Below are 22,508 nucleotides of genomic sequence, written 5' to 3'. Positions count from 1 at the left end.
TTTTTTTTTCGAATTATATTTCTTAAGTCCTTTACGTTGCATAACTCATTGTATTTATCAAAAGACTACTGAAAGTGCTAAATAAGATAAAATACAATACCAGTAAGAATAGACTTAAATTTTATTAAGTGGTGGCGTAAATGGGCTACAGTGGTTCTCATAATATTGCAAAATATATACTGTTTGCTTCTGAACCTATTGTTCAAAATTAAAAAAAAAACTAACTGCATGGCTGGATATTAAGAGGAGCGGACGGGGTGAAAAATCTAAACTGAAATCGATGTCAAATATATGTACGAGTCCTTCATTCTTTTTCTTGAAGGACTGACAAAAAATCATTTTATTTCAAACTAGTTTGTAGGTATTTAGTGCGTGGTATCTCTAAATTTTGTTCTTTTGATCAAATTACATTATACTTTTTACCACTGTCCCAAATAAAATTTCAGATAAGAGATGTTTTCTAAAAAAATGGGGAGGAGTATTCCCCTACCCACCCACCCCCCCCCCCCCCCCTGCAATTATTAAAATTCCCTGTTTAATCCATAACAAAATAATTTTGTTTATTGTTTAAGATTTAATGTCTAAGGTCCACTACCAATCTGACGTGGTATGACATTTTAAAAAACGCTAGTGTATGCATATTTATTTGCATATTTTAAACCAAAGTTGTCAAATCCAAAGTAACTACCCGATAGTTACATGTAACTCGTCCTACACGTTTCGCCATGACGTTGAATATCATTTCATCTCATTCTCTCACCAGAGCTCGTGATTCGCACGCGTTCTATCCATCAAGACTAAAATCGCGCATTAAAGAAACGAATTGGCTCATTTCATTTCATTTTCCAATCTTCACTTCTAGGTATGCTTTAAATTCGTTCTTTACGTAATCATTCAATATTATTTCAATGCAAGTATATATTTTGATGCAAACAACTCCTAATTTGGATCCAACAAAGCATGTCCACCACCTTTCTCTCATTTTTGCTATTTCGGGCTTCTTAATCGAACATGAAAGTGGGTTATTGATTTATTTCACAATAATTACTTATCAGTTAAAGTTCAATCAAAGCTTACGGACATCACCTCACACGTGTTAAATTGAAAAGGTTTAAGCAGTTACTCTAGTGTGGGCATTTAGTAGTTTATTTGCAAAATGTCTTAATTTATAAGTATACTTTGGAATCATTAGATTTCGTGGTGGCTCAATTTTCGTGGAATTCGTGGGTACCTCTTATCCACGAATTTACATCCTCCACGAATTAATAAATTGAAGTAATAAAGTCATGTTTCCTTTTGTAAATATAAGAGAATACACGAAATTACGTCCCCACGAGCCTGTAAAATTCTAGCAAATTGACCACCACGAAAATTAATGATTCCACAGTAGATGTACGTAGTATAAGAACTAAGTTTTTAAAGTTTCAGAGTCTGGTTTCAGATAATGATATTTTAAGTTTTACAGAATCACATTTAGGCTTCAATATTTTCAACGATTAAATTTCTATTTGATGGTTTTAGTAAAACTTTTCGAAATGATAGGAACTCATACGGTGCTGTTATTATATATTTAACCAATTCTTTGCGTGCTGTAAGACGTTTTAATTTAGAGCTTACAAATATGAAGTGTATATTGATAGAGATAAGCGACCCTACCTTTATTTTTTTCATCTGTTGCGTATACCGTCATAGCAACTCCGACATACTAGTATCATTCTGGGAAAACGTTGAATGCCTCATCGAGAAAGAACATGAACTCTCCGACAAAGTTATAATTCTTGGTGACTTTAATGTACATGTAAATTCCAATTGTTATCCTTTTGAAATACTCTTTTGTAAACATAATAAACAAGGCTACAAGAATCAGGCAGTACTCGTGCACTCCCATTTACCTTATCATAGTAAGCAGCAAAATACATTCCGATGTTTAAGAATCTTGGACAATAGGAAAAGAACACTCTATCAGTGACCACAAGGGTACATATAGTAATCTTAAGTCACGTGCAATTCAAAATCAATTATATGAGCGAAATAAGATATTTGGTCGGAATAAGTTAATTCTTAACATTTATATGTCTTAAAATGTCATAAAATATCTATCCACTTTTAAAATCCAATAGTGTAGATGTAAGACTTCCTTCTAAAAGAACTGTATCTGTCAAAGAAGTTCTGCAAAACAAAGAAAAAAATGTATTTTTTTAGGGGGGGGGGGGGGACATCTTAAAATACTTCATCGTTAGCAGCGGGTTTTTTTTATTCAATCATAACCTTAATTTTGAAACTGTTTTTAGAATTGGCACTCCTCTTGCCTGACATATGTTCAGCAAATGTTATACAAAATTAGTACGTATCAAAAACACTCAAGACTAACTAATTTAGATACATTTATTTCTCCCACTTTGCTAGTACTGAAAAATTCAGTATAACGGCATGTCGATCTGAAGTTTCAAGTAAAACTAACCTCTTTCCCTCGCGATTGCAATTTGTTGCTTATCTAAGATATATAATGAACATACCTTGTTCACAATCCCATTGAAAAGAAGCAGTAACTTAATTCTTCCTTCATTTTGCCACACATTTTTACTATTATAGCAAATTCTCAACCGAAAGTAAATATACGTCCTTTATTATTTATACCGGTATATCTAATGCCATTCCAAAGGCTGTTTTAACGGTTACAAACATGTAGAAGAAAATGAGAAACTCGATCATAATAAAAATTAAATCTTAAGTGTATTTTCATGTAATTGCTTGAATTGATTGGGTATAATAACATAATGTATACTTTAAAAAAAGAAAAAAACTGATGATGAAATAAACATCAGTACCAGAGTCCAGAACTTCAAACCATATATATATAGTACTAATCATTGATTTTAATTTAAATATAAAATTTATCCAGTAAAAAAAACAAAAATAACTTAATATCAACATAAGAGCAACGTCATTTCTTGATTTCGTTTTACGTTTAATTTTTCCGCACAAACGACTTTGGGACTTTGTTGTACATGCATGACTTAATGACGATACAAAAAGAAAAAGAAACTTCGGCTAAAGTTCTATATTGTTTTGTTAAAACAATAACCCATTTTGTTCTCATAAATTGAACGGATATAATTATGTGGATAACAAATCGATTTCTTTATCGAATAGGAATCATGTTATGTGGATTTTTACTTCATGTTGTTGACATTAATTTAAAATATAGTTGAGTTTAAAAACATAACAAAGTTGAAAAATAAAAATTGATAATCCTTACATACAATTATAAATTGTTATAATATTTATTAAATGCCGTCATTCCTAATAAACTACATTTAGCTTATACTAAACAACAATTGGAGTCCCGAATTTTTTATCATCAGTTCATTGTATCAAATTATTCTTTGTTTTGTTTAATTATGTTGGTTTTTAGGGTCAAGGATCGTTTAAACAAAATAAATGTTACTTAGACTAAATAAAATCATAAAGGGTGTCCACTGTATTAAAATTTAGATGTGCATCCCTTAATTATTACATGTGTTATCCAATTGGTTAATTATTCTTTAAGAAAAGCTATATAAACAGTGTCCTTAAGAAAACGAATCGTAATATGAATTCATTTTCATTTCATGCAAAAAATTGACTTTTGTTAATGTATTTTTACTAGTAATATAAACTGTATTTTCAATTCTTTTCATTTTGTGTTTTAGCATTTATTTGAATTCAGAACTTATATATCAATACTGATCAAGGAATTGTTAAACTCAAAAGTTTATTAAAATCTTAAAATGTATTTCCTTCCGTTTGGATGAATGTTTCCTTGTGCATGCATGTGCCAAGCAAGATATCCAGCAAAAACAATTTCTTATTCTATTTTGAAATTTAATAATCATTATTTCCTTCATCATGGGTTACTATACATTATATATTAAAATGTTGACTAAGTTTATTTTACAATAGGACTATTGTATATCGTAATAACTTTCAGTTTTATCGCAAAGAATTGTTCCTCTTTTATGTCAACTGATTTGAAAACTCAACAAAGCGTTTTTTTCTCAATCTGTCTGGGGTTTTGTCTGTCAATCTGTCAATTCATTTTTGTTTGTATTTTCTTCCTTTTATCTCGAACCTCTATGCCGATGTAAACAAAGTTTCATTTTTTTTTCAAATTAATGGTTGAACCTTACTAAAAGCGGCAGTAAGGAAGAGCGCTTTACTTATAAATTATGACCGATATATATATATATATATATATATATATATATATATATATATATATATATATATATATATATATATATATATATATAATGTGCATCAAAAGTTGTCAGATGTCAGGCTTCTTTTAAAGAAAACTGGGTTTATCAGAAAAAAAAAACAAAGTAAACTTTCTTTTATCAATTTAAGAATATTCATTCAACAATACAGTATATATTTTTTTTATCCCCCGTTTATCTCAGCTTGGCAACTGCTTTTAGAATAGGAATTCTTCTTTCCTAACACATGTCAAGCTTTCAAGGCTATTTTTCTATCAGAACATACCAGTAGAGCAATCCGATTCCAGCAACAGATTTTTTAAAATGAAATATTGCTTCGACTTTGCTGTAAATATACTAGTATTAGATCTTACTTGCTTATAAGTATAATTTGCATGTCTTATTCACGATCTCATTTAAAACGAACAAATTAAATATAAATAAAACTCACCTCCTGCTTCTTTGATACACCTTTTCACTATTCTAGCAAATTGACAACGGAAAGTAAATAGGTGTACTTGAAAATCGTAAGCTGTTTTAATGGTTCCAGAAAAGGGTTGAAATAATACACGCTTAATGAATGTCGAATATTGGCCTTTATTTAAGTGATTTAGTTAATGAGCGAATTAATACATTAGCATTTTACGTATTAAATTAACATTTAGGAGTCAAAAACTAATTTCAGAATCTAAACATCCTACTGTTCAGTCGCATAACAGAGGATTAATTAATCCAGTTTGTTTTATAATTTACTAATGGAAAAATAATAACGATAACACAGACGTTTTTCGACGTTGAATTTGACGTTCAATCAACGTTGAGAGTCTGTTGTTCAAAACTGCGAACGAATCTTGACAAATTTCCGACGTTGTTTTGAAACAAAACCTTTCTGACTTTCTGAAATGTAACAAATATATAAAGAAATGATTGTTTAAAAAATGGTATTGAAGTATAGTTATGTAAAATTGTTATTTAACGTTGCCATTTGACATAAAATATATTTTAAGTTAAATATCTTATGTATGACAAAACACATATAACAGTTTCAATAGTTTTAAAAAATATTTCGTTGTTAACAACATAAAGCTTTCCAAAGAAGTGCAAATGAATCTTGGATTTCTAATGATACTTCTAATTTTATTAAATGGTTACTTCTATACATATATTGTAATTCATTATTTAGTAGAATATAGAAAATTGGAAGTATACCTTGTTGCCTTTGGTGAGTTGTGTTCTTTACACTTCGTAATTCTTTCGAGTGGGTGTGTTTTACTGTAACTGAAGTTTGTCCAACCTCTGAATCAAAATAAAATGACACTTAAAATGGCCAGGACTTATTATTATAATATCAACAGAAATTCATCACCTATTTCTTTAGAATGTCTTTAGAACGATTGATTTATAAATTTGAATTTAATCAAAACTATGTAAAATTGTTACCTAACGTTGTCGTTTGACATAAATATATGTTATGTTCAATAAGTTATGTATGAAAAACACATACAACTGTTACAATAGTTGTTTAAAAATCATTCCTTGTTAACAATATTAAGCTTTCCTTATAAATGTATTTAAATCCTGAATATTTGAATGATACTTTTATTATTGTATTAAAAGGTTTTTTGTATACATTTATTGTATTTTACTTTTCAGTACAAACAAAATTATGAATATTATCCTTAAAGAACACTTGAAGTATACCTTGTAACTTTTGGTGAGTAGTGTTCTCTGCACTTTGTAATTCATTCGACTGCTTATGTTTTACTGTAGATGTTCTAATCTCTGAATCAAAATAGAGATGACAATTTCAAATGACTAGGAATCACAAAAATTATATCAACAGATATTCATCTTTTTTTAAAGAATGTTTGTTCTGTCATGAAATCAGGAAAGAGTAATAATTGAAAATTGTAACTTAAGAATTCCTACCTGGGATTTCAGTGGTTAAATTGCAACCGAATATATGATGACACGCTGAACAGTTACACACTTGATTACATAGAAATCCGTATGAAGGCTGTGTACACATATCAGAGCAGTTGAGTCCAAAGTATCCAGCAGGGCAGTCTACAAATTTCACAGGTCTGAAACAACTCTTATTGACGATCGTCATTTTTGATAGTATGAATTGAAAATATCAAATAAATGCAGAGACTATCTTATTAGGTTAATTGAAGTATTAATTTAAACACGATACCTTTGCATTCATCTCCATCTTTAAGTTTATTGTAGGGACAACCACCCGTATCAATGTTAGCAACTCTATATAATGAGTATCATTAAAACGCAAATGTAGAAGTCCAACAATATACAGAAGGCAATTAAATCTTTGAAAAAATTACTACGCTACGCTATTCAATCAAGCTTAAAATCAATGACTAAGATATTAAAAATAACAATAATATATATGGTACCTGTTAATACGAGTAGCCCATATAAAGATGATGGTACTGATGCATCTACATAAAAAAATGATAATCATCTTTAAATATTCGTTAGTGATACACTTCCAGCAATGGTATTTCGAGTTCTTGTGTCAGAATATTATATAGAACACTTGATGATATCGCGCGCAAGCGCGGAAAATGATACACATTATTGGTCATTGTAGTTTTGTACACATATCTTATATTCATTGTGTTTGGTTCAGTTTTCTGAATCGATTTCTTAAATGTTCGCAATAATTTTTGCATCATTTATATTCTTTTATTTTATCGACCATCAATCGCATAAACATGCGCAATGATTCTAATTTCAACATGGGGAGAGAGATGTAGTGAGACGTATCTCTTTTCTAAAATTTATTCTTTACTAGTATTTTAAATTTGAAAATAATTTGTAAATAAGTTTTCTATATGTAAATTTCAGATTAAAGATTGTTTTGAAAAATAATGGGAGACAGGTTTCGCCTCCGTTTTATACGCACATATCAACATAATTTGTTCATGCTTCACAAATTATCATTTAAGACTACTGAAGTGTGTGTTAATCTAAACATGCAAGGACATGCTTATTCATTTTTGATTTTTAACAAAAGTTGCCGATTCAAGGTAGATCTGAACTCGTCCTACACTTTCTGCAATGACGTTAATTAGTTAACTTGCGTTCTTAGTTACCACGTTTCTGAAAGTTCACGATTAAAACTAAAATCGTGCATTCAAGAAACGAATTAGTTCAATTTAATTTTTCAAAAGAACGATTGAACTTATTGCCCCCCAGCATATATATATATATATATATATATATATATATATATATATATATATATATATATATATATATATATATATATATATATATATATATATATATATATATATATATATATATATCATTAAATATATAAGATTAGTTGTTTCTAACTTACAACTTGTAATTGATCATCAAAGCTGAAGAACGATATTCCTTTAAAGTCAGATTTATCTAATTAATGCACTGTTGGTTGTCAAAACACGCCAGAACCATGTTCATGACTACATACCTCACTTGTTTGACTGTAAACAATCAAGTTGACACTGTGCCGCTCAATCAAACATAAATCGCCGTTATCATCGCCGCTACAGTGAATAGAGTTCATCATTATCAAATGTCTAATCAGTCTGTCACAATTATGTGTCAAACATACTCCCATACTTTTGGTTGAGTTCTGGTATCTAAATTTTGTTTGAAATGTATTTCCATACTTTTGAGATATTTATATATTTTTGCTTGCATGACTGGTCACTGGGTGTAGTAATACTACTGGAGAAAACCTGTTTAACAGGTATGATATATTTTTTAATTAACTTGCTTAGTGGTTTGAAGAGTGAGGTTAGATATATTCTGGGCGACAAGCTGTGAGGACGTGTTTGTACTCTTGCTGAGATATCTTGGGCGTTTCCCATGCTGTGTGATCTTGGGAACGACATCCCTGTGTGGGCTTATTTGTGTGAGAGAGATACAACCCAGTGACCACGGAGTGGGCACGTGGTGGACCATGTAATATCTGTGCAAGGACTTATGGTGGAACACTTAATATCCGAACCAAAAACTCATGCTTTTTCAGTCCTACGGAACGTACCTTATGTGAGACGTCTTGTAGAATGCCAGCTAGTCCATCCGAAAAGAACTGATGTCAATAACCTCCTTTTTATTGTATATTTGTAAATAATTTGTTTTTGTTTTGTAAATATTGTTTTGTTTGACTTACAAGGACCATCCTTTTTACCAGATTGGTTAAGTGTTTTAACAACCTATTACAATTTGAATGCAATTGTGACACAGTGTTGATCTTTTTTAAATCATTTTAGCAAAATGTTTGGGGCGGCGAACGCCTCTGCCGCGCCTGTTTCAACACCCTTGCAGTATCAGTGACTAGTACATGTATAACATATAGAATTTATCGTTTAAAGGAAAACCAAAATTCCAGAAAATGAGTGGCTTGATCACAGACCCTCTCCCCCTTTATCATCTATATCATTGCCAGATCAGATAGTCTTATAAATTACTCATCAAAAATGCTGTTTTTTATACACATATAACTTGTTCGTCCGAACAAATCTTAATTCGTCCGAGCAAATCCTAATTAATCTGAGCAAATCGTAATTCGTCCGAACAAATCCTAATTCGTCAAAACAAAAAAAACTTATTCGTCCGAACAAATTCTAACTCGTCCGAACAAATAGCTAATTCTTCTGAACAAATAGTTAATTTGTCCGAACAAAACCTTATCCGTCCGATCAAATAACTTACTAGTATTTGTTCGAACAAATAAGTTATATCGTCCTAAGAAATCATAATTCGTCCGAACAAATAATACTTATTTATCTTTTCATTTGGCCCTTCCACGCCGCCGTAGTTGATAAACAAGTTCTACAATTTATGTTGATATCTCTCGTTGGCACGGATGTTAGCGCAAGGGGGCCACTGCTGAAGGAGGAAACCGGGGTGCCCGGTGAAAACCCACGTGTCCATGCGGACGACCATTGTACCCTGTCCCATACAACCACTGTTGAAACACAGGTCGCTGTGATAAGTAAACGCATTAAAAAACCCGAACATAATTTCCATTTTTTTTTTAAATTATTGTTTTTAAATGTAAAAATAGGACCGAAATACTACTAATTTAAAATGTTCAAGAGTGTGTAGTGAAAGTGATAAAGTGGAGTCATTAAACAATTTTTCTTGCATCTATTTCGTCTACACTGATGAAAATATATCAACATAACTACAATTTCCCCTTTTTTGTAATAAAATTTTGATAGAATTGTTATCACAGAACTGGATGTTATTGACAATGTTTATACTCTTCCCATGAACAAAACAAATATTAGTCATAAAATGTTAAAGGCTACCATTTTTGTATCAGTAATCCTCTTTGTCTTCTTTAATCATTCTTTGAAAGAATGTTCATTTGATTTTTCAATGGAAAATAGTCAATGTACTACCTTTATTTGAAAGTTATTCAAGAAGTCTAAGTTTCAGAGTTTTACATAGAAATATTATGTCGAAGAAGACATGTATAAGACCCCAGATGGAATAAATTTAGAGTGGCTGATCAAATTATAATTTGGACAAGCCTACAAAATAACACTTAGCAGCAGCGAGATTAGTTGCAGGGTTGACACTCGCTCGCTTGGATCTACTTATATTTCAAGACAATCGCAAAATTTCAGTATTCCAAAATGTAGACTAAATATTTAAAAAATCTTTTTGTTTCCTCTTGATTCGTAGCATGGTATGCTTTTAGAAATTAGAAATTAGAAAATCGTCAACATTAAAATCTTTCAAGAACAATTTTCAGCCTTCTATATCTCAACCTCAATCTTATTTTCCATATGAACTTTACTGGAATATAATTCACACTAGCCTTTGTCGTAATTGTATATTGAAAAAAAGATTTATATAAATATAAAATCATTGATTGTCCTTTAATTAATTATCATCTTGGGAAAGAGTAGAAGATGCATATCATTACTTTTTATCTTGTGTAAAATATTATTATTCCACGAAATGGGTGATTGAATGTTATCGTTAAAATAGAAAAATTAAACAATATCGACACTAGTAATTTGTTATGGCAATATAACTCGATCAGTATTACTGAAAATGAAAATGTATATTTCAACGTTCAGCCATTTTTATCAAGCTAAGTGCAGTGTTAATATTGTTTAAAAATATAATAGCTTATAATTATTTTATGTTCTTTTCGACGATTTTTTTTATCTACTTGGTATAACTTCAATGATGGTATTTTATGATTCCCTTTGATATTGTCATTTTTTCTTAAAAATCTAAATTTTGAATAAACAATCTCACAGGAGACGATGTTTTAAGTTTATTGAACTTATACCCTTGGCGCGTTTGCTGAATTATACTTTATGCGTTATTTTATGTCTGGAAAAAAAATTGAGTAAAACTTTGAAGTTGCATATTACCATAGTGACCAAACAAACATGCATTTCTTACCAAATAAAGTCGATTGAAACTGATTTCAAAAGTGTCGGTGTTTTACAGTGAGCATATATGACAAACGTCTACTTGGACAGAACCCAAGTAACTACTTAAAATAGTTTATTTAATACGTTGGTTCAACATGCACGGGTCACGAAGGCAATAACCCTTGCTTGCTACAGGAAAGAACTTAAAATGTTCATACATTTTCCAAGTACCAGCCTAATGTTGTACAAATGTCTTATTTTCACAGAAGTAAATGTATAATGCGTCTGCTATCTTTTCATCAAGCTTGTACACAGTTAGTCTGGCACAAAAAAAAGACTTTGAAATGAATGCCCGACCTCGATATACTATATAAAATATACGAATGTCGGCTGACCCCTACTATGTTGTAAAGTTTCGTGCTTTTTATATAAACTAAATTCAGCGCTTAAACCTGTTGATTTTTATGATTTAAATATCAATAAATGACGTGAGATAAAAAAAAAAAGTATGCTTAATTTGAATCTTCATTCTTTTTCATTTATACAGGGGCCCATAAGTGTAATCGTTCTTTTAAAAAAAATAAATTGAACCAATTCGTTTAATGAATGCACGATTCAACAGGATGTGCGTATTAAACGGAGGCGAAACCCTTCCCCTATTTCTTTTTTAAAACAACCTTTAATCTGAAACTTACATAAAGAAAACTTTTTTAGAAAGTAAAATAATTGTGAAATTTGAATTAAAGATTAAATTTTAGAAAAGAGATGCGTCTCACTACATCTCTCTCCCCTTGTTGAAATAAGAGTCAATGCGCACGTATATGCAATTGAAGGTTGACAAATAATAGAATAAAGATAATGCGAAAATGAAAATTAAAGAAAAAATAAAAAATCGATTCAGAAAACAAAATCGGACACAGCGAAAACAAAATATATGTACAAAACAATGCGTGAAGTATCATTTCCCGCGCGTGCGTGGGATTTCATCAAGTGTTCTATATAATATTATGACACAAGAACTCAAAACATCATTGCTGGAAGTGTATTACTAACGAATATTTAAAGATGTTTAATATTTTTATAGGTAGATGCGTCAGTACTGTTATCTTTATATGGGCTACTCGTATTAACAGGTACAAGAAATATTATTGATTTTTTAAATATCTTAGTCATTGATTTTTAGCTTGATTGAACAGCGTAGAGTAGTAGTTTTTTCAAAGATTTGCCTTCCGTAAAGTGTTTGACTTCTACATTGGCGTTTTTATGATACTCATTTTATAGAGTTACTAACAATGATACGGGTGGTTGTACCTACAATACATTTAAAGATGGAGATAAATGCAAAGGTATCGTGTTTAAATTAATACTTCAATTAACCTAATAAGATAGTCTCTGCATTTATTTGATATTTTCAATTCATACTATCAAAAATGACGATCGTCAATAAGAGTTGTTTCAGACCTGTGAAATTTGTAGACTGTCCTGCTGGATACTTCGGACACAACTGCTCTGATATGTGTACACAGCCTTCATACGGATTTCTATGTAGTCAAGTGTGTAACTGTTCAGCGTGTCATCATATATTCGGTTGCCAAAAAACCACTGAAATCCCAGGTACGAATTCTTAAGTTACAATTTTCAATTATTACTCTTTCCTGATTTCATGACAGAACAAACATTCTTTTAAAAAAGATGAATATCTGTTGATATAATTTCGGTGATTACTAGTCATTTGAAATTGCCATCTCTATTTTGATTCAGAGATTGGAACAGCTACAGTAAAACATAAGCGGTCGAATGAATTACAAAGTGCAAAGAACACTACTCACCAAAAGTTACAAGGTATACTTCAAGTGTTCTATATGGATAATATTCATGGGGTTTTTTTGTACTGAAAAGTAAAAAACAATAAATGTATACAAAAAACCTTTTCATACAATAATAAAAGTATCATTTAAATATTCAAGATTTAAATACATTTCTTTGGAAAGCTTAATATTGTTAACAAGGAATGATTTTTAAAAACTATTGTAACAGTTTTATATGTTTTTCATACATAACTTATTGAACATAACATATATTTATGTTATTTTACATAGTTTTGATGCAATTCAAATTTATAAATCAATCGTTTCTCCATATATCCGCCACATTTAAGAAATTAAGATAGGTGAAGAACAGACTCTCAGTGTCAATCGAACGTCAAAATAAATGTCAAAAAACGTCTATGTTGACGATGCCCTTTCATATTTCTTTTCATATGTAAATCGTTAAACAAAATGATCGAATTAATCCCCCGTTATGTAACTGAAAAGTAGGATGTTTAGATTTTAAAATCATAATCATGAATGAATTCGCTTACTAAACTAAATCAAGTAAATAAAGGAGCAAGATTTAACTTTCATTATGAGTTCTTGTTTTTAACCTTGACCAATTTGTAACCATTAAAACAGCGGCTGATACAGCAGGAGGCAATACAATATCATTCTTACAAATAAACCTATCATTTCGGTTGTGAGTTTGCTCGAATAGTAATAATATGTAACTAAGAAGCAGGTGATAAGTTTAATTGATACGAAATTTGTTCTTTTTAAATGAGATCGTGAAAAAAGGTATGTACTGTGGTTTCATCAATATTCGTTGAATACCAATTTTCGTGGATTTCGTTATTAAGTTGATCCACGAAATTAAGTGCTCATTGAAGTGCAATTTCTATTTATATCTTGTATTGATAGGGTCATCGGCCACGAATGTACGTATCCTTTAAAAATTGTGATTTTTTATCTTTATCCACGAAAATTGATACCCTTGAATATTAATGAAACCACAGAATCTTATATATAATAAAGATCACATTTATTTACAACAAAGTCGAAGCAATAATTAAATAAATTTAAAAAACCGGTTGCTGGAAAAGGAACTGTTCAACTGGAATGTTCTAAAAGAAAATTAGCATTGAATGCTTGAAACGTGTTAGGAAAGAGGAAACCTTGTTCTAAAAGCAGTTGTCAAATTTAGATTAACGATGTAATAAAAAAAAAGTATTCGTAAATTGATAAAAGAAAGTTTACTTTGTCATAGTTTTTTATCTGATAAAATCAGTTTTCTTAATGCTGTTTGGTCCGATTTTATATCAAATTTTGCGCACGTTTTTAAACGGTTGTTATGCTAATTAATTATATGTATAATTATAATAGACATTGCAGTAGGTTTCTTAGTCAATTAAGCTAGATTTCAATGAAAAAAAATATGTACAAAATTTGTTAACAAAACAAAGAACATAAAAATGTATCGCGTTATTTCGCCTCATGTTAAAATTCACCCCTGACCTCAAGACGGATATGGTTGTATTACGAATCATTCGGGGGACGAAACCAAACTGTTCCCTTTTCTAAACATCCCATAATGCATTTTGGTCAGTTTTATCGTTTACCTAAAAAGAAATTATTTTTATTTACTTTAAATATTTGTAAATTTGAAAAGAGACCGATTCTGCTTCTGTTAACATGAGAGAGTCCATAACTAAGACAAATGGTTTGTATGGAAAATTATTTGATACTGTAATAACAAAAGAGAATCGGACCAAGCAGCATTAAAAAAGGGTCTGACAGTTGACAACTTTTGAAGCCCATTTCATATATACCGGTTATAATTCATAAGGAAAGCACTCATCCTTAATGCCGTTTTGAGTGGGGTCCAACCATTCATTTGAAAAAAAAATGAAAAGGTATTTATACTGGTATTGAGGTTCGAGAGAAAAAAAACGAAAATTCAAACAAAAATGAATTGACAGATTGACATACAATTTTTAATGAGCTGACATAAAAAAAATAATTTATTACGATGTAAAATATTCTAATTATATAATAAACTTAGTCCATTATTTAATAGATGATGTATATTAACCAATGATTAAGGAAATATTGGTTCTAAAATTTCAAAATAGAAAAAGAAATTTTATTCGTTGGATATCTTGCTTGGTACATGCATGCACAAGGAAACATTCATTCAAACGGAAGGAAATACATTAAAAGATTTTTAATAAAGCTTTGAGTTCAACAATTCCTAGATCAATATAGATTTTTATGTTCTGAATTTAAATAGATTCAACACATAATTAAAAGAATTGTAAATACATTTTTATTACGTGTAAAAAAAACAGTGACAAAGGTCAACTTTTTGCATAAATTTAAAATGAATTCATAACCTCAATTTAATTTTTTTTTGGGGGGGGGGGGGTGGGGGGGGGGATTGTCTTTTTTTCTTTTTTTCTTTTTTTTTTGGGGGGGGTGGGGGGTTTAGGTTCTTTGGGGCTTTTTTGGTCTTGAGAGGGAACTGTTTATATATTCTTTAAGAATAATTAAAGGTATATGTGGTGTTTTTTAGTGAACAACGATCTGATTATTTGGATAACTTCTTTACTTAAAGATAGGACTGTCTCACAAATTACGCTTTAAAAGTCAATCGCATAACAAATATACAAGAAATGCATTTTTTTTTTTTTAGTTTTTATTTTATACCGACACGGTAAAAAATACAAAAGATTTGAATAACCCCGCCTTCAGTGGGTCACGTGATATCCATCTCCGGTCCATCGACAACAATGGCGATGACGAGAAAGATAGGTATACCGTTAACTTTGACAGATTTGGCAAGGAAAGAAAAAAAGACAGACTGACAAGAATAGAAACAAAGGGAAGAATGTCATCGGAGACCCTGTAGATTGAATAAAAGGAATAAAACCCGAATTAAACTTAATCATCACGAAGGTTTTGGTGTTTTGCCAGTCACTGAATCAGGTTCCTGCTCCATGTGTTCCGTGTCTTTACTTTATGTTTTAAACCACGTGCACAAGTGGATTTTCGTTTAGAGGAATTTTTGAATAAAGAATAAATAAACACTCTCGGTACATGCATCCCTCAGGGAGAGGGGTATTAACTCCGACGATGCTAAAATCAAGTCGTGTTTCATTTTTTTATTATACATAATCAACTCTTTATATCGTTCTACATTAATGAATATCGGAATAATAATGCTTCGGGTATCATCTGATATAAGAATTGCATGTATCTAATTTAAGGCATGAAAAACGTGATTCTAAATTGTAAACAAACTCTTCTTCCATCGTGTTTTCAATGCTAGGTTTCCCCGCACTCGTGCACAGTGGCGTTATAAATGACGGATCACAAAGTAAAATTAGAGACAAATAACTACAGACAGAACATGTTTTATGAGCAAAAAGGTTGTGAAACGTCTAATTATAAGGAGCATGATGTGTATTTTTACTGAAACTCATGTCAAAAATTTTACTCCAAATGAATGACGCATGCAATAATCAAGGGATGCACAGCTAAATGTTTTTGCTGTGGACACTCTATATTGACATATTAAGTCTCAGTAACATTATAAAAATTTTGACTGGGGTTGATGGCAACATTGATTATATATTAGCCCTCGAGTGACGAAATATTGCCCGACGCGAAGCGGAGTTTGCGTAAAGCTCATTTCCAAAATATCGTCGGTATCAAACGGTCACTGTTGATGTTCTGCCGCCCGTAGAAATTAAGTTACAGATATTCTACCTGATATTACTTCACTGTAATTAGCAAATCCATATACCCGTTATGATAGCAAACCGTCGCATTTTGCGTCCGTTGTTTACTTGCCTTGAATGATAGTCTATTACATGTATGACGTCACCTTGTTTTGGAGTCGCGAAGAGTTATTTACGTCACCGTTTACGAATCAACAAATCAGAATATTCTCTAGATAGTATTCCTAGCCGGTCAATATTTTTTGGAAGAGCAAATATTACAAATATTAATAATTCGTCTATATAGAGTTATATAGTGAGAATAAACCACTAAATATAACAATTATAGTTAAGTTTAATGTTCAACAATCATTTTCTTTATCTTCCTTCATCTATTTGTTCATAATAAGATACAACTATCAAATGTTTAACATTTTGCATTTAGATTATCTCTTTACCCCTTACTATTGATTTCATGGTATTTTAAGAGATGACGAGTGTTTTCGCCTTGAATTTTAGATAGAAAAACTGCAATCTGGTCATTAGTTGGTATATATTTTCAAATGATGGTTTTGATACAATAATTTTTCATACAATAGAAGAAAACTCTTCGCAGAAACGTTGTTCTCTAAATAGTTTTCTTCAATACAGGTTTTGTTTTATACAGGGTGTTTCACAATATATGTCACAGATCTAAAGGCAGAAAGAATGATAACAACACAAGTTAATATACATTTTATATATCATTTTAATCAACAGATATCCAAAATATTTGCTATAAGGAACAGGAAATTCTAACATTACATTTTCCTGATTCATAAGAAATCCAAATAAAACCTGGTTCTGTAGATAATGTATTTTGTATCGAGTCTGGTACAGACTTACACAATTGAAAAGTGTCACAAACACAGCCATCGACCAAGTTCACTATGACCGGTATACCATGCATGTGATATAAAGCTACAGCTAAACTAAACTAAAGCTAAATGCGCGATTGACAGCGTCTCTAAACGTAACAGCACTACCGTTATTATTGGCTAATTGCATTGGTCATCTAAATACATTGTATTCATTGACAGTGATCAACCGAGGCCCATCTGGTATTTTCCGAATTTTGTTTAGTTGACGCAACTCCACAATTTCTTTATGAATGCCTGATACGGTTTTTTCTCTAAATCTCTCTGCATCATTCAGTTCTGCAATTCACTCAACTTTTCCAGCCTTTCTTGAAGGAATGTTGAATTCGAATTTGCTGTCCTTCATATTTAACTCAAACTGATTTCCCGGTGCGTTTTCCTTGTGCTCTTTTGTGTTTATCGATTTGAAATCCCGCTTGACTGAGCATTGATCTTTCGTACAGTCGATCTCACAATACTTGTAACTTCTTTTTGTTGTTGTGAAGCTTTTTTAAAAGACGTATACTGGAGACACAGCATCCTTGTTTGATAATCATTCGGTATTCCTACATGTATCTCCTAATAAAACGTTTTCTTAATAATAAATTGATCACTAAAGTAGCAAATTTATATTAAGAGGTTCGCTCCTTAGATTTGGGGTAGCCATTCTTGGTCACCTCTAGTCTGAAACTTCTGCATCACAGATTAATTCTAGTAGTATATATTTTTCACAATGCCAAATAAACTATATTGAATAAAATTGTTTTTAAAAATTTACGCGGGCATGTTAAGGCTTCCCGATGGATTTTACAGCGATGTGTAGAAAGTCACTTGTCTGTTCTTCATACGATATGACGTCATAATTAACTTTGACGTCACGATCTGCATTCCTGTCGATAGTTCCCAGGGAATGTATCTCAACGTCAAAAGTGAATTACATCAAACCACTATAAAACCGCATGTTTCCTTTACATAGATGCTGCCGTTAATGCTGGACGTACAGAATTCATTCATATTAAAAACCAGTATCAAATAATCGACAATTGTAAAGCTTCGTTATAAGTAAAAGACAATTTATAAACTAGTGGTTTGGAGACTCTCCCTGCTACGTGTAAACAACTGAATGAAAAAATTTTAATGCATGTAAAACCAGCTTGGCGCAGGTGAAAGATCAACATGAATTTAGAATATTTTACGTAAAATTGGTAGAGAATATAAGTACCAATGTGAATCGTGCTACGGAAACCTACGGATTAACCCCAATTTTTTGTAAATCGCTTTTGATTAGTAAAAATGTGCATTATTTTGATGATTTTCTGGAATGTTTCAACAATATCTTCGATAAACGAAATATCTATTTCTTTCCCAAGCAAGAACTTTAAAGTATATGACTTAACAAAGGATTTTTCTTAAAAATATGTTTGATTTAATGTCATTAATCACCTGCGCCGATGCGATTTAAAAAGATCATTTGCAATACTAGGATTCGCCCGTCACGTGATTACAAAGAACATATGACGTCACAAAATGCATCAAATAAAATGTTTAACATCGGTGTCAATAAATGTAACATAGATTTTAAGAAATACTCCTGGTCAAAGTATTTTTGCGATGATTCAAATAATATCGTTTTCCAGCCGTATTTTACCATCGGGACGCCTTAACATCTAAAGAGTATAGTAAGGGACTATAGTTTGTGGCGGGGGATTTTCAAGAAGGAAATGAACCATTTTCATATATAACTCACTAGTTTTAGAGTACTGTTACTTTAGCACCCTAATTTTCAACGCAGACCAAACTTCTAGATAGCTTGTGGATTACGATATATTCACGATATTCTGAATAAACATATCTAAACGATATTTTGATATTCTATCGTTATACATGTATTTTGGCCTAAAATAAGCTTATTTCATGCTACATGTATATCTCATTTTTTTTTTAGATGTGACCCCTACTTGTTTTACTTTTAAATGAGACATTAAATGTATGTCTTTTTGTATGCAAAGTTTTGGAAAGATGACATTACTATATTTTTTTTTTGCGTTATAATTTGATAACTCCAAAATTGTGCAACATCTGTTGTAGTGTTCATTGTGTACTGGCCTTTGAAGCCACCAGTAAAGCAAGAATTTTTAAACTTTTACTTTTATAGTCAATACATGTGTTCAACTTCATACTGTATTAAAGTCATAACTAAATAATTGTTTAACCTATAAATTTTTGTTTGATTTCTTGTAATTATCAATTTCCATGTCAAATTATAGCAACAAAAGTTTCAGAAGAATTATCATTTTTGTTTAGGGGCCTATATTTCGAAAAAAAAAATTGGCATGTGACCTTGGTCACAAATAAAATAATTGAACATTTAAGGTCCCCCTCTTTAGATCTAAGTGGTTTTCGGATGATTGACATTACTATTATTTCAGGAGCCAACCTCCTTAAGAGTACATGATTATATAAATGACACACATCCAGTGTTGAAATTTAAAGTAAAAATCAGTTTAAAAGATTTTTTTTTAAGTTTTATCAAGTCTTGAAAAATAATTTCATTACTTTAAAGGGATTCTTAAGGATGACGTTTACTCAGAATGAAAAAAAAATCCACTGATGATAATGAAAAACCATCTATTGTGTGTTATAGACCTTTGCTTGTATTGTTATTTTTCACTCTCAGAAAAGTAGGTCAATGACCTACTTTTTGAGTTAATGGCCATTGAATATTTATTGCAAAATCAAGCAAAATCCCATAAAATTTTCCACTACGATTGAGATTTTCTTAATTATAAAAATATTACAAATAATTAAACACTTTAAAAAATAAGATACAGTTTACGAATGGTAGTGGCACTAAATAAGTACACAACATTAAGATTTCAGCATCAATTTTAAAAAATAATTCAGTCCGAATTTCCTCTATCAGTTTTCAAATCCCTACCCATTTTTGATTCAATTTTACAAAAAATTGAATGATGATAATAGAAAAACATTTATTATATTGAACTACTTATATCGACATTATTCTGTTGGCATAACATTTATATAAGGTCAATGATCAAAATTTTAAGATATGATGCTTTTATCGTTTTTAAGCATTTTTCAATATTTTTATTATTCGTGTCATAAGATTATTTTAATGAATAATTGAGGTAAAACCAACGGAAAATATGCAAAATTACGTAGACTTAAATATAAAATCCTAACTTTTAATATTAGACTACTGCCAAAAAACTTTTAGCAGAAAACAAAATCTGCAAAATTTAGTCCGAATTTCCTCTGTTTGGCTAAAAGTCAATTTTTGTTTGAGCATAATTCCATAATAAAGTAAAACTATTGAATGTTTTGTCAATAATAATTCATTTTATAAATACTTTTTGTGTTTAGAACAAATTTTACTCATTTCATTGAACTTTTTAACAATCGGAATTTGAGAACTCAAACCCTGAGTAAATAACACCCTTAATTAAGGACTAGTTGGTGATTTCAAATTACTGTTTTTGGACATTTAGTCAGTTTAAAAAAAGATATCATGATTCTCTTTTTTGCACGTAAAAGTAATTTCTTAAATATTAATTTAGAATGTTGAACTCCGTATCCTTATATGTACAGCTACATTGATAAACCTTTAAAAGTTTAATTCATGACATTGTAACTTTAAATTGTATTTCTTGTGTCAATGAATAACTTTGCGATACACCACCCTCATCCAATAATAACAAAGATAACCTGTAAACATTTATGAATAAATTAAGTTGTACGAGAGAGTTAATTTTATTAATGTTTCCAAGATTGTCAGTCCGTTAAAATGCAAAGCGTGTTATATTCCTAGAATGATGTCTGTTCTCCATACATTATGTTTTAATTGGAATTTGATAAAATAGTAATGTACTTGTGTATACAAGGATGTGACTTTTTAAAGCTTATATGTTATATATTGCATTGCATCCACAGGAAAGACTGGAGTGTGATTACACCCATACACAACTTCTAACAGGAAACATCGAGATTTCTTACAAGTCATCTTGAATAAACTTGAAAAACGAGAGTTGACGATTGTTTTATTTGTTTATTAGATGATTGGGATATTACTTTTTTTATAGCTTTGCCCTCTTTTGAAGAAGGGAGGGCATATTGCTTTGCTGCTGTCTGTCTGTCTGTCTCTCTGTCAACTGGTCTGTCGGTCCACCAATAGTTTCCGTTCATTTTCTTCGCAGAGGTTGCACATAATGAAATGAAATTTGGTATACAGATTTCTCATAATTATATTTAGGTTAGGTTTTATTTTGAGTACGATCGAGCCATTTTCACCAGAATTATGCCCCTTGGACCTAGAAAATCTCCAATTATTTAATTGCAGTTTCCATTTATTTTCTTCGCAGAGGCTGCACATATTGAAATGCAATTTGGTATACAGATTAACCATAATAATATCTTATATAATATCCAAGTCAAGTTTGATTACATTAGGTTTTATTTTGGGTACGATCGAGCCATTTTCGACAGAGTTATGCCCCTTGGACATAAAAAAAATCCCAATTATTTGCCGTTTCTGTTCATTTTCTTTGCAGAGGTTTCACACATTGAAATGAAATTTGGTATACATTTGTCATAATAATATATAGGTCAAGTTTTATTTTGGGTACAAGCAAGCCATTTTTGACAGATTTATGCTTCATGGACTAAGAAAAAATCCAACTATTTGCAGTAGTTTCTGTTCATTTTCTTTGCAGATATTTCCAAGAAAGGGGGCATAAGTGTTTCACAAACATCTCATGATATAGTTGAAAACACGACGTATACATCCAAAGAAAAAATAGAAGTCACCACACAAATTGCCATAACGCCTGAAAAGATTATTATTATTTTGATTGGATCATTTATATGCCTTGTACTGATGTTTGAGATACGTCGAGAAACATACTTATATATGGAGGTGATTTCGGAGACCAGCTTTGCTTGATGAGGTTTATACAGATATTGATGATGCTGACAACAGTATAAGGTGAAATCAATTATAAAATATAATAATTTTTCAAAAACATTCAAAATCATAATCTCGTAACTTGATCTCTTTTCTGACTTCATGTATATTTTCAAGAAAAAAGCAAGTTTGTTCGATATGTATCAAGTTGTCAAAAGAAGATGGGGGAATAGAACAAATGCCCATTTGGTTAAGTCTTAAAATCGGTTTCACAGATTTCCTTAAAACCTCTTTTTAGACTATGACAAAAATATTGAGCCCATGACCACTCTATAAAAGAAAAGGCATAGAAGTTCTAAAAATGACACTAATTAGAGGTTTTGACACGTACACCCCAATTAAATCAATCTATTCAAAGTATTTAACATATTTAAGAGTTCCAAATTGATGTTATATTAAATATACATTGTTAACGTTTTTAAAAGTTTTTCAAAAAGTTAT

At 30.7% G+C, this 22,508-nt stretch overlaps 2 protein-coding genes across 2 annotated transcripts; one reads left to right on the top strand and one right to left on the bottom strand.

Annotated features, from left to right (window-relative positions):
• Positions 1 to 5,070: 5,070 nt before the first annotated feature.
• On the bottom strand, positions 5,071 to 6,720 carry LOC128160794 (uncharacterized). The gene is made up of 5 exons (XM_052824122.1): positions 6,653 to 6,720; positions 6,436 to 6,500; positions 6,168 to 6,305; positions 5,940 to 6,020; positions 5,071 to 5,135 (listed from the first exon to the last, which is right to left on the bottom strand). Exons 1-5 carry the CDS (start codon positions 6,718 to 6,720, stop codon positions 5,071 to 5,073), a joined length of 417 nt encoding a protein of 138 aa, XP_052680082.1.
• Positions 6,721 to 11,692: 4,972 nt separating this feature from the next.
• On the top strand, positions 11,693 to 22,071 carry LOC128161207 (uncharacterized). Its single transcript, XM_052824431.1, has 5 exons — positions 11,693 to 11,790; positions 11,939 to 12,003; positions 12,134 to 12,271; positions 12,419 to 12,499; positions 21,817 to 22,071. Exons 1-5 carry the CDS (start codon positions 11,723 to 11,725, stop codon positions 22,044 to 22,046), a joined length of 582 nt encoding a protein of 193 aa, XP_052680391.1. The 5' UTR covers positions 11,693 to 11,722; the 3' UTR covers positions 22,047 to 22,071.
• Positions 22,072 to 22,508: the final 437 nt, after the last annotated feature.

This window comes from Crassostrea angulata, chromosome 8 (genome assembly GCF_025612915.1).
Source record: "Crassostrea angulata isolate pt1a10 chromosome 8, ASM2561291v2, whole genome shotgun sequence".
NCBI classification, from domain to species: Eukaryota; Metazoa; Mollusca; class Bivalvia; order Ostreida; family Ostreidae; genus Magallana; species Magallana angulata.
The sequence above is the reverse complement of the archived record's forward strand: the minus strand, read 5'-3'. Positions and strand labels throughout refer to the sequence as shown.